The sequence below is a fragment of the Lacerta agilis genome, chromosome 3 (genome assembly GCF_009819535.1).
Source record: "Lacerta agilis isolate rLacAgi1 chromosome 3, rLacAgi1.pri, whole genome shotgun sequence".
Classification (NCBI taxonomy): Eukaryota; Metazoa; Chordata; class Lepidosauria; order Squamata; family Lacertidae; genus Lacerta; species Lacerta agilis.
The window spans coordinates 34,024,601-34,037,967 of NC_046314.1; the positions used below are offsets into that span (position 1 = coordinate 34,024,601).

The window sequence follows — 13,367 nt, forward strand, 5'->3', positions numbered from 1 at the left end:
ATACATCTTACGCAAGAATACCTTTAAAACAAATGTGGCTGTTTTGGTGGAAGTAGTTTGATGATTGTCACCTGGGGGACCAATCTGAGGACCGAGAAACTGATATAGACTCTCCACATGATTTTGGTGGGCATGAGGTCAAGTCCTCCTGGCCTCGTAAATGAGAATCCCAGAGCAAAACAATGGGGCCTCACCAGCGTAAGTGATCTGTGAATTGAAACCCTTGGGTACCTTTCGAACGATCTCGTTGTTCATTCATATATGGAACGAAATGGGTTTTAAGTCTCTCTGGTTATAGATCAGAAAAATTGATTCTGAGGAAACTCTCATTGCTGTCATCCATCTTAACTTTTTCAGTTAGCAGTCAGCAAAACAGCCAGGCCAGAACTTTGCAAGAAATATGTTTTGCTTTGTGTAAAACAAGCCTACTGAGTTCACCTTGAGATAAATGAATTTACAGCCATTTAAAGACCTGCCTGAAGGTTTGTGTTGTCAATCTGTCTCTTTAATCAATGAATCATACTTAAGGAATGGCTCTTGGATCAGCACGAGGGCTTTCTTTAATTCTTCACCAGGTCTAAGAACAGGGGGGGATTGTATTTACAATAAATGGCATGTAGGGATATTAATTTAAATTCTTGTCTAGTCATACTCTATCTTTGCTTGATTGCATCATATTGAGGTTTTAATAAATGTGTTTTTTAACTGTTCTTTTTCAGAAATTATACAGTTGTAAATTCCAAAATCATTGTGGTCACCATAAGGCCTGAGCCCAAAACATCTGATTCCTTTCTAGAGATAGAGTTAGCTCATTTGGCTAATGTAAGTATTGATGTAGTGAATGTTTATTATTATACAACTCATTATTTATATTCTTTTATTTAAAAAAAGAATGTATTGAAATAACTGTTTTGTTAAATTTTTCATTAACCCATTAGGTTTATTTATTTATTTTCCATTTGTTAGAGTTGCTGCTTTAAAATCAATGCTTTACCTTACTGCAGTCCCATAAGGTGTTGTTAACCATTTATCTCCCAGATGTTGTTGGACTACAACTCCCACCATCCTTAACCATTGTCTATGCTGCCTTGGGCTGGTGAAAGGTAGGAGTCCAACAATATCTGGAGGGTCAGAGATTAGCCACATCCTTTATATAGTGGAGCAGCCACCCCTATACTGTATTAAAACCAGATCCATTGCACAGATCTCACAATTGCCCAAGTTAATTGTGTGTCTCTAAAGGGGACGTGGGTGGTGCTGTGGTGTAAACCACTGAGCCTTGGGCTTGCCTATCAGAAGGTCGGCGGTTCGAATCCCCGCAACAGGGTGAACTCCTGTTGCTCGGTCCCAGCTCCTGCCAACCTAGCAGTTTGAAAGCACGTCAAAGTGCAAGTAGATAAATAGGTACTGCTCCGGCAGGAAGGTAAATGGCATTTCCGTGCGCTGCTCTGGTTTTGTCAGAAGCTGCTTATTCATGCTGGCCACATGTCCCAGACAAACATTGACTCCCTTGGCCAGTAAAGCAAGATGAGCGTCGCAACCCCAGAGTCGTTCGCGACTGGACTTAACTGTCAGGGGTCCTTTACCTTTACCTTCTAAAGCAGCACAGTTTAATTCAACCGCAAGTAAATAGAAACTGCCTTGTTTGAGCACCTGATTTCCCTAGGCTAGGTTATACTGCTAAACCATACTAGCATTTCAGTGTATATATTTGACTTTGTAAGGATTTGGGTGAATCCTTGGCTTCAACTGTATAATGTGATGTATATAGATATTGGGTGATTAGACATCATCAAAGTATTGTGTGGTTTTCAGGTAGGGAGATGATTACCTTTCTCATAGCTTCTGCAGCTGGTGTATGGCAGGGTTGGTATTCTCATGGCCACCCTACAGATGGTATTGGGCTACAACTCTCAAGATCTCTATTAGCTGCACTAGTTTGGTTGATGGAGCCACACAGTACCTACCCTCATGCATGGAATCACTGAAATTGGCAAGACAAATTCCCAGGGTGGACAAGTTGGTGCATGCCCCTTTCAAACAACACACATAATGTAACATGTTATGCACCCACTGCACCCACAAGACTATACTCAAGTAAACTTAGTAAGATAGATACTTTCCCCACAAACTTTTAAGTTTTGAGGGAGAAGAATCCTTTGAACTGGGCCCCCATGCATGCATGCAGGCCTCCATATGGAATGCTCATGTCATATGTGATCAGGGCCATCTTCACCCAGGGGTGTAAGGGGTGCGGGGCACCAGGGCACCAAATTCGGGGGGGGGCACCAAATGTATATCCACTGTATACCAGTCTCTCTTGATCGGCGGCAGTGAAAATTAATGGAGCGAAAGGCCCCGCCCCCCTCCTCTGTCGCTCTGCTACTCGGTAGCGTCAAATTTTCCCGGCAAGTCAGGGAAGAAAAGCAGTTTCTTCTGCTTCGTTGTTGTTAAAGAAAGGTCAACAACTTTGGCTTCCCCCCTCCCAAAAAAGCACAACAACTTTAAATTGGGGGGCCTGGGTAGATCTTTGCACCACGGCGGCGCATATGCTAAAGACGGCCTTGCATGTGATAAAGTTGGCCCTGCATTAGATGCAAAAGAGAAGAGGTGCACTCTCCTCCTTTTCTGTGGGAATTGGGTCATTGCCTGATAAGGACATGAACTGACCCCATGTATTATTTATCTTGTGCTTTTAAAACTTGAGGAAGCTTCCAACTTGATTTTGAGTGTAGAGCCTAAGCTTGCTGAGAGGTCCAAAAATCCCTTTTCCTATATGCAGACAGATTTCTTTTTGTGTTCAGAAGTGTATACATCTGAGAGCCTCGCTGAATACTTTACTACACTATACAAATGTGAGAATGTATAAACAAACATCTTTGACAGGACTTTCTTAACAGAATTCTGAACACAAAAAACTGCTAGAAGCATTCACAAATTTCAGTTACAGATAGGCCTCCTTACTATATCAGTAACTACAGACATAGATCCAATGCAGATGAGCATGTGAAGTCAAAGCATTCAAAGCAAATTTCTTATTCACTGTACTATAGTGCCTAATGTAGTATACTCAATATATTGTGCAATACAGAATATGTTTTACCATCTATCTAGCAACGCCAGTGGGAATCTGCATCCCACATATTTCAGGCCACTAGCTGAATGACTCTCACGTCAAATAAAATCTTTATTGTTGTGTTCAATGACTAGTACCAAAGAATCAAAATAGGAAACACATAAAACACATTATCCAACTGTGTATAATAGCAAAATCAAGAATGAAATAAAATAAGGTAGATTTTTTTTAAAAAAAAAACGCACACAAAGAGAAAATAAACTCCAAGAAGGAAAATTACAGAGTGGCTGGGATCAGATCCTGGTGGAATTTATTTGCTGCAGGTAGGCCACACTGATGGATACATGGTTTGAAGAGGAGTTGAAGGACATAAAATACATCTAATCATCCTGGCAGCTCTAATAAGAACTGTTCAATAAAGGTTTTGTGCAACTCATGTAAAAGGAGGATTGCAGGAGGACATGGGTCACCTACTTGACCACTCTAGAGTCGCTGGGGCAACTGCATGTGTGGGAGTGAGTGTTTGTGTATCTTCCCTACAGGACTGCTGAAGGGTTGGCATTTAAGCATGCCAGCATGGAGGCTGTGAATTGCTTTCAGACCAAGAGTTCAGAAAGATAGTTGGCTGGTTTGTCAGTCTGGAGTGCTCCATCAATTAGAGTATCATTGCAGGCTGAACCTAGATTGTGTTGGTGCTCAACATCTAAGATATGTTCATTGTTGGAGAACCATTCTGACATTCTCACATCCTGGAGGCATGAAGGAACTCAAGAAAAATCTGCATAGCTAGAGTTTTTCTATCCATACAGTGGGGACTGCTTCCATACAGATTGCTTCTCAGCTCAAAAGCAGCACACCAGATTGTGACTTTGCAGTTAAACTTAAAAAGCTCCAAGTCTTCTGATACCAGGAGTCCTCACTAAAGGATAAGGACTTTGTTGCTGAAAATAAGAATTTGAAGTTCTTATTATGATCCATTTATCAGTTTATTTGTGGTCAGTTTACATCTAAATACCATGGATGTGTAATTAAATTGCAAACCATCTGTAGACAATCATGTGTTGATTGCATTTCACAGTTTTGCCACTCTGGGATTCTCTTCCTATAGCAAATCACAAAAATGCATATGCATGATTGTCAGACACGCATCTAGATGCAAGTTACTTAAAATGTTGAGATTTCGTGACATATAGAAGCAGCCTTTATACCTGAAAAACATACTAGCTGTAGAAACGTAATATATGTAGTACAAAGAACAGAGCCTAGGAAGCTGTATGTTGAACCTAAAAAAAGGTCCAAAAAAGCCTCAATTTATATTTTGAAAAGGTATTCAGGGAAAACCTACAGGAAGGCATCTTTCTTTTTGGGTTAAATTGTATCCATATGGGCTCATTAGCCATGGGTAATTTAAAAAGTTACATGCACAACCCAACCGATATTAAGCACTTTTAGATTTGATTGAATTAAATAAGAGATTTAACCACATGCTAAACTGACTGCGACTGGACCTAACAGTCAGGGGTCCCTTTACTTTTAAACTGTCCCACTGAAAACAATGAGACTCAGAAGAGATTAACTTTGGTTGGGTTGTGCCTAAGGATATGTGAATCTGCATTCAGTATACAGTGATACCTTGGGTTACAAAAGCTTCAGGTTACAAACGCTTCAAGTTACAGACTCCGCTAACCTGGAAGTAGTACCTTGGGTTAAGAACTTTACCTCAGGATGAGAACAGAAATTGCTCGGCAGCAGTGTGGCGGCAGTGGGAGGCCCCATTAGCTAAAGTGGTACCTCATGTTAAGAACAGTTTCAGGTTAGGAACGGACCTCTGGAACGAATTAAGTTCTTAACCAGAGATACCACTGTATGCATTTTTGTACACATTCCCAAGCTGGAGAGCTGCACTGTAAAATTCAGGGAAGTGCAAATTTCGAAGAATAACTATGTTTTGACTCTCTTACTTCTATGGGAAGTGCAAATTAGGTAGTGCAAATTTGTTTAAGTTTCTCCCCTATCTGTAGCTGTGCCTTAAAACCAGTTAGTGGATTGGACTGTAAGGGTTAACTGCAAGCAAAGGGGAATGGGGCAGCATGTGGAAAAGGTTGTAGTGACTTTGGGCACCATGTTGAGATAAAAAGAAAGAATCAAAATAGTGTCACTAAACTGTATCAGTGTAGGAATCAACAGATAAACTCCATATAAGTAATTTTAAAAAATGGCCAATAGCATCAAGGCCTTGGGAAGGTTAAAGGAACGTCCTTGAAAGCCATTTTTAGAAGCCTTTTTTCAGCTTGTTTATTTTATTGTTCTTTTCAGTAATCTACTGACATAGCGTTTGCCTCTTGCCAGTTCTTTAAAATGTTTATTAGCTTGATTCTGGCAGCAGAAAATGCAGGGCATTGATTGTCATTTGGCTTTGTCTACCTTTCTGTAACAGGATATTAATGACTACCATATTAACACAGGGCCAGGAAGTGCTGACAAGGCAGGAAAGCAATAGTCTTGTCAATAACATCCTGGAAGAGGTGTCGTTTTCTTTTGGCTCTGTTTGAATCCAAAATCTCCATTTTCTTCAGACAGCGGGTCGGATTCAGTCCCTTGAGTGAACTCAATAGTAAAGGGGTGAGAGACTCCATATAGGCAAAGTCAATCCATGCAGGAATCATTGCCTAATATCCGCCAGAATCTATGTAAGAAATACTATCTTTAATGGAGTCTCGAAGCACTAGCATATCTGGGACTCAATGCATAGAACTTTATTGGGCCCTTTAGGTCTTTTCTCAAGTGATACTACAACACTCTTTGAATATTCCACATTTGTTGGTTTGCTCTCTGAGAGCTTGTTCATATGTTACCTTAGCAGCGTAGTTGCTGCTTCCCCCAAAACCATTCTACACTTTCCTCAATTTATGAAGTTCGGTAATCACATGAGACAGGTTGATCAACACTACAAGCTAAGATGTTGTGGTGGAATTGTGATGCCACATTCTTCTGTCTCTTACATATGTGTGCACGCCCACACACAAACACAATTTTTCTTCATCATGAATTGCTGGGGCAACATGTGATGTGAAACCAGCAATCATACCCTTTGCATAACACTTTATTCATGAACATGAATTTACGAACATACAAACCACGCCTCTGCTGAAACGTTAATAAATGAAAATCTGTTATTAACTTGGAAAACATCAAACACTAGCGGAATAATATCTAAAGGTAAGAATGGGGAATAGCAACAGAGCAACATCACGAACTGTGTTGAGAGTATTTCCCCCATTCCATTCCTTTATTGTTTCTTTGGTTCACTCTGCCGTGTGCTTCTGTCTTGAACCCCTGGCCTACCTAGGAGCAAGTCAGTATGTCAAGTGCCCAGTCCAGCATCAATCCACATGTCCAAAGTCCAAACAAATCACAATCCCACAGAGATCCTTGAGCATCCAAACTGAGGCCCATCAGCCTGGGCAGTTGAGCAGACCCAGCACCTCACCTCTGCTGCCCTTTTGTACTTTGCATGTTGATTGCAACATCTGGGCTTGATGAGGCATGTGACCTTCACCTGTTCCAAGCCTACTTCAGCTGAGGAATCACATCCTTCCTCCCAGAGCTAGCGAGCCCCACCTGGCCAGCTAGGGACCTGGGCTGTGGGATATTGCCAGCCTCAGCCTCCCTGAGCACCCCACCCACTGCTTCCTATGCTTCGCTTCAGAGCCTGCAATGTTATGGAGACACTGGGCACTGACCCCCCCATCCCCTGGTCATCCACCATCACCTTGTGAGTACTTCCTACATCAACCTCTCCTTCCCCATTCCAAGTTTGCCCTGGTATGTTCCAGTCTCGGCTACATCCTTTTCCAGGATCCTCTTCCCCCTCCCTGTTGTCCTACCAGTTCATGACAATTACACTCCTCCTGAATTCTAGTGTAACTGGGTGAATTTCTAAAACTATCTCTGGATATGGAGCACATGCACAGTTTGTCATAGCTTTCAGAGCATCAGTATCTTTGATTCCTAAGCATAATGTGTGCATTGATGAAACAATGTGTCTACAAAAATAAATCTTGATGGAAACATGCCACATCAGGATTACTTTTCTTCTTCCTTTGCACAGTGTGAGGAAAGATGCAAATGAACCGAAGGGCATTGAAGTTGTGTAAAGAATGTACTGTGCTTTGAACAAAATTCAGAAATGAAAAAAGATAGTTTCTCATACTTAAGAGACAAAACTAGGTAACTTAAAACTCAAAGGGAGAAATTCAGGGTTCTGCTAAAACAAACATTCCCTCAGTGCATGCATTTATGCTTGCCTAGTGGAGCAACCTCCCCTTTCCCAGCATGCAGTTCTAGGTATCTCTCCAAGACCCCAGAACCGATTGCAGGGGAAGTGGGGAGAAGGCTCCATTGCACTAGCAGGAGGCCTTGCACTGGCTCCCACTAGCAGAACTACTTAGTTGAATCCAGCCACCAATTCAGTTAAGGGAATTTTCAGAAGCCCTCCGTAGATTCACAAATACCAGTGGACTTGGCTATGTAAACTGGGGGGGGGGGGGCACAAGTGAGCTATAGCTGTACAGGTGTTCTTGGACGAAACTTCCTCCATTCCTGACTAGTGCACATGTTGGCTGGGGCTGATGGGAGTTGGGAGTCCAACAACATCTGGAGGGCCACATGTTCCCCACCCCTAGTGTAAATGTCTGCAATTGAGATCTTGTTATGTCTTTGTGTAACAGGATTTTGTTATTATCGCTGGCATAAAGGAGAGGAAGATAAAAATGTTGGTTGAAAATGCCTTTGCTAATTAATCAGTATCTTTGCCCCGCCCCACTTGCTATCTTAATGATTTTCTTTTTTCCCCTTTGCCATAATTTACCTAAATTTAAGAATAGATAGTAATTTTTTCTAATTAAAATGTCTTCATTCGGCACAGTTTGTCTTTGAACTTTGTACTTTACTTAATAAGGTGAAGATAATTTTGTTTCATCCGTAGACCTTGAATGTTCTATATTAACAGCTCACAAAGCACTCGTGTTCATGCCGCTAATTAAACAGGCTAATTATTTAATTAAATTACTGAATAAGAAATAAAATCCTGACTTTCTTTATTCAATTACTCTTTTCTCATGTTACATGAATAACAGCTCGATGTTATTCAGTGTATGATTTGTTAAACAATTTCTTTATTGCTTAATTTAATCACTATGATCAGATGAATGTAGGAGACTTAAGATGTTTTTCAAAAGCAGCAACCTTAGTGAGAATTATGTTTAACAGACATAATACCTGAGTGACGGGATCCCAGTATGAAAGGATACTAGCCATAACCTGTCTGCCAAACCTATGGACTTGATCAAAAGATGACTGCCATGGATTGTTCAGCCACATTACACTTCCTGCACCAAGTCATTCATCTTCCACATCTAGAAACAAACAACTCTAGTCACAATTGTGCTATACCTGTCCATTTAGAGGCAGATAGGAGTGTGAGGGATGGAAATTCTGTAGTATGTCAGGCATAATACTAAACCACGGTTCACCAGCACCACCTTCTGGAAACAGACTTCTAGAAAGGAATGGAAGCACAATGAGGCAGTGTACCCATCACCTAATCTGGGCAGCCTATATGGAAGGATGCCATCATGGGTAGAGTCAAAAACAAGCTTGCCCTTTCCCTGTTCTTCTCCCAGCATAGGTCATCCATCATGGTGACCATATTGCCAAAGCCATTTCTGTGCTAAAATCAAGACTGAAACGGATCGTAATTTGTGTGAACTACTGCAACAGGGAGAAACCAGCTTAGTTTGACATCCTGACTTCCTCTCAAGTCAGACAGAAGTTGCTGTGGCTAAGAGATAAAGTGGTTTGCCTGGTGCAGCCTGGAGAGTTCATGACAGAAGTAGGCTTTGAAGCAGGAATATCCTTGTTTGCATGCTACGGTAGAGATGTCAGGCTTGAATTCAGAACCTTTTCCCAGACAGGTGATCTGCATAATCAAAACTGATCATGCCAACCATCTGTTAGGAGATAAGCAAACCCATTTCATCACTAATTGCAGTATGCATGCTTCCTAGGGCAAGATGTAGGGTGTGTGTGTGTGTGTGTGTGTGTGTGTGTGTGTTTAATTCATGCAATACTCTTTTGCCCATCCTGGAGGGAATTTGGATGCAGAAGCCTTTCTGGAAATGAACTATGGTATTTTACATTTATCTTTCATTAGTCCATTCAGAAAGCTATATTTCATGCTCTACAGGACGCTTATTATGCTCAGTTGTCAAAACCATATATAAACATAGCATCAGGAGGCTGATATTTAAAACAAAAAGCCTGGAAAATGACGGACGGGAGGAACTATATATTTACGTATTCATTCATTTATTCATTTAACTTGTTAGTTGCTTAATAGTAGCAGTCTCTAGATGACTTATGACAAATTTAAAACAGAAGTTTTAAACAACCACAGACCATTATAGAATTTAAAAAAAACCTTTCAAAAGTAAAAGAAAACAAAAATGTTCTCAACTCTTTAGAAAGTCACCAGTGAATAAGCTATAGCAACCAAGTCATCATGTTCCATAAACTGCCCAAGATAATAGTTTTCACCTGGTACCAAAAAAAATACATTAGTGTCAGTGCTAGGCAGACCTTACTGAGGACAACACTTCACAGACAAGAAACTACCACTATCGCCCTGTCTTTTGTTGCCCCTCTCTGAAGCACAGACCTCCCCACACACATTTCTGGCTGAAACCTCTTAACTAATCAGCAGCCTGCTAGGGTACATATCCTGCTTGAATTTCCCAGAGTGGAACTGCCACAAAAGATTGTATGTGATCTGTTTCATTACCTATACTGTTTGGACATAAGATGGCTGATTCAGAGGCAGGCATTTAAAGAGGAGGTTTTCAGTAATTTCCACACACCAGGAATAAAGTTTCCAAATCAATAAAGAAAGTGAAGTAGCGAAATCTAAGGGAAAGCTTCTTCTTTTTTTGCACTTTTTCAGCAGTCTCGGTCAGAATGACCTGGTCTGCAGCCAAATGCAAAATGCTGTTTACGGAGTTGTTTACACACAGCTCCCCAAGTACTTTTTCTGCTAGTGTTTATAATGAGAGCAGCCAAACCAGGCTCATTTCATTCCAGCCAGTAGATATCCCCTATTTCCATCAGTCTTTTTTTATTTATTTTAAAAAGCTGAGTTTTGCAATCAATCAATCAATCAATCTCCTTGCATAGAAAAAGTGCATCGTGTATATGGATCAGAACCCAACATAGTTAACGAAACATAGTAGGAGATACTTTAGGATAAAACTGTCCAGACAGTGTGAGGTACGAAAATGGCTCTTAGGACCTACGGTGATATAATTTTATAGCATCGCTCAAAAATCTTGCCACATTCTCCACAACATCCTTACTACAATTGTAGTAAGATAAGACAAGACACCCTGGAAGAGTCAATGTGATAAATCCCTTCCTTCAATAAGGGGGGCAAATACTTATATATTTTTGCATAAAATGGGCAATAAAATAAAATGTGTGATGAATTTGACCTGTTTTAGTGCCACAAGGGCAGTATCTTTCAGAGTGTGGGAATTTTAAGAATCTACCTACGTTTTGCAATCAAATATTAATGTTTTTAGTACAATCTGTGAGCTGCTATGGAGACAAGAGGAAGCACCAATTAGCAGTTGCGAAATATAAATGCTGCAGCATGTGCAAATTGCATCCGTAGGTCTCAGGACACGATTGGGTGTAACTAGTTTGCCCAATATATAATTGGGCAATTAATAGTTTGACAACATCAGCCTTTGACATTTGAGTTCTTCAACTAGAAAAGAACATTCTGGTCTTCCACATTCCTACACCGTGATGATGGGTGGGTGATGGGATCCTTTGATTCACAAGGATTGTGAAATGATTGCCTTTGCAAAGCAAATTTTCCTTTTTTTAAATTCAGGGGTGAGCATGTTTTTTTCCATTTAAAATTCTGTACATTTGGTCATAACCATTCGTTATCTCTGTCAGCAAAGAACAAGTTTTGATGGGTGATTGTTATTTGTTTCAGGGCACATTGAATCCCTATTGTGCTCTATGGGATGATTCAAAAATGTAAGTAACAGATGTTTATTGCTATTACTTGGGATTTAATATTCCAGATAACATCAAAATGTTTATGTATCCAGTAGATAAAGAGGCATGATTATGAGGCACTAGGAACGAAATACATAACAGCGCTGATACGCTGCAGAGCTAATTTCAATATTTTTGCTTTAGTTATTCATACTAAAATATTAGAAATCATGCACATTTGTGTGCTGTCATGTGTCATGGTATAGATCTGTTGGAAATCACTATACCCTTGTGGTTGTGGCAGTGCCTAGATGTGCATGGAAATCTTTACAGGAACACGTGATTTCAAGATGATGCCTGAGGATTAAATGCCTATCTCTGCTTTCGTTACTGGAGAGTTGGTTGCTGGGCAACGTATTGAGTACAGTGTCGACTTTTAAAATAAGAATGTCTAATACTTCCTGTGGCTGATGTAATGGATTCCAGTTACTGATTTGAAAACATACCTCAAAATATGTTTATTACTAGATTCTTTCCAGTTTGTCAAATAAACAATTAGGAGGTAAGGTTTCCTGTACTGGTGTAAAGAAAATGCAAATGAATACTTCAAGTGTTACAGAGATGTTCATTTGCGCTTTTCTGTGTGCATAGTTGGGATTCGTGATAGCAATTAGTGGTAGCAATCTTTCAGCCATCACTAAATATCATAGGCTGATCAATCTTTTTCTCACTAAAATCAATGAATGTACCAAGGCTGCAATCCTAAGCACACTTACTAACGAGTGCTTACCCATTGTACACAGTGGGACATACTCATACTTCTGAGTACCCATGCATAGGATTATGATGCAAGGGTGCAATCCTATGTACCCTTACCTAGATGTAAGCTCCACTGAATGCAGTGGGGCTTCAAGTAAACAAGCACAAAATTGAATTGTAAGAAGTTCAGTGTTGCAGGCTACATCTTTATTAATTGTCCTGTGTACAGAGAAACATTTTTGCACATTTTTTTCGCCTTGTAGGCATTTCTGCATGTATATTAGGAAACTATGCTGCTTCATTACCAGTTGAATTACTTTAACCTCTACTCGGCCCATTTTTAACCAGTGTGGTCTTGAATAGTTTGACAGTATGAGTTTCTGCGAGAGATAATCCTGCAAGCCTCTTTTCAGAAGTAGCTTTTGATAGACAACAAAGTCCTGAAAATGACTCAGGATTTGCAATTCTCTCCATCACTTGTTTGCTGCAGATTTTATATAGTGCAATAACACACACACACACACACACACACATGTGCAAATATATTTATTTGACTATGCAACAATACATATGTTATTACAGAGATGATTTTGTAAGGCTTATGTTTCAGAGGTCTATTCCCAATGCCCTACTAATCAGTAACTGACACTGTGGGCACATGTGTAGGAGCAGACTTTGGTAGTCTTTGGTAAGATGGCACCCTGAGCGAGGCCAAAATTTATTGCCCCCAAATGGATCTTCGCTGTTATGGATCTTAACAATTTTGGGGGCCCTTGGCTTGGCACTCAACATTACTGATTTTCATTATGTTTCTCTACAGAACCTCCCCAGAAGAGATTACAACCATAGCATAGGTGCTGAGTCCCCGGGGCCCTGAATGCCCTAGCTCCCACAACATTTTAAATGAGGGGACCAGACACCTATAAAGTGTGGCACAGCTATGTGCGCAAATGATGTCATCACACAAGAGGGCGTGATGATGTCAGCACATGCACGCTGGGGGCATGATGACATAATGCATGCTGGGGGTATGATGACATAGCATGCATGGCCCGGTGATGACTCGCGGCCCCGCACACCCGCGGTCAGAGGGGCAAGCCAGCCCCACTGAACCCTAGTATTGTTCATGTGATTTCATTATCTTCATTTGAGAGAGTGTGAGTGAGCACTGAGCTGAGCTGGAAGATCCTGATGTTGTCAGAGGTGAAGAGGCTGTTTTATTTGCTGCCAGTACATTTCAGTACGAGCCTGCAGTTTTTGGCCAGTCTTGGTTCAACTGGATGGATACACACACAGAGAGAGACGAAACTTGATGTGTCTCTTGTAATGTGTACATGTACCTATCATTTGGAGAGCAAAGAGTCTCATGATGTTCCACCTTAAAAACTAAACAAGGTGCTTCAGAATTATTGGGGGCTTTTTATCACAAGTGATTCATAAACCACCTTTCTCTCAGAAAAAGCAACTT

General features: G+C 40.7%; 1 protein-coding gene across 6 annotated transcripts in view; it reads left to right on the top strand.

The window, feature by feature from the left end:
• Positions 1–13,367, top strand: part of ADGRB3 (adhesion G protein-coupled receptor B3) — a 424,323-nt gene that overhangs the window by 231,188 nt on the left and 179,768 nt on the right. For all 6 annotated transcript variants that reach the window (XM_033143214.1, XM_033143211.1, XM_033143210.1 and 3 more), the window contains 2 exons: positions 720–822; positions 11,136–11,179. In XM_033143214.1, the coding sequence (XP_032999105.1) occupies positions 720–822; positions 11,136–11,179 (147 nt within the window). The remainder of the gene's footprint in view (positions 1–719; positions 823–11,135; positions 11,180–13,367) is intronic.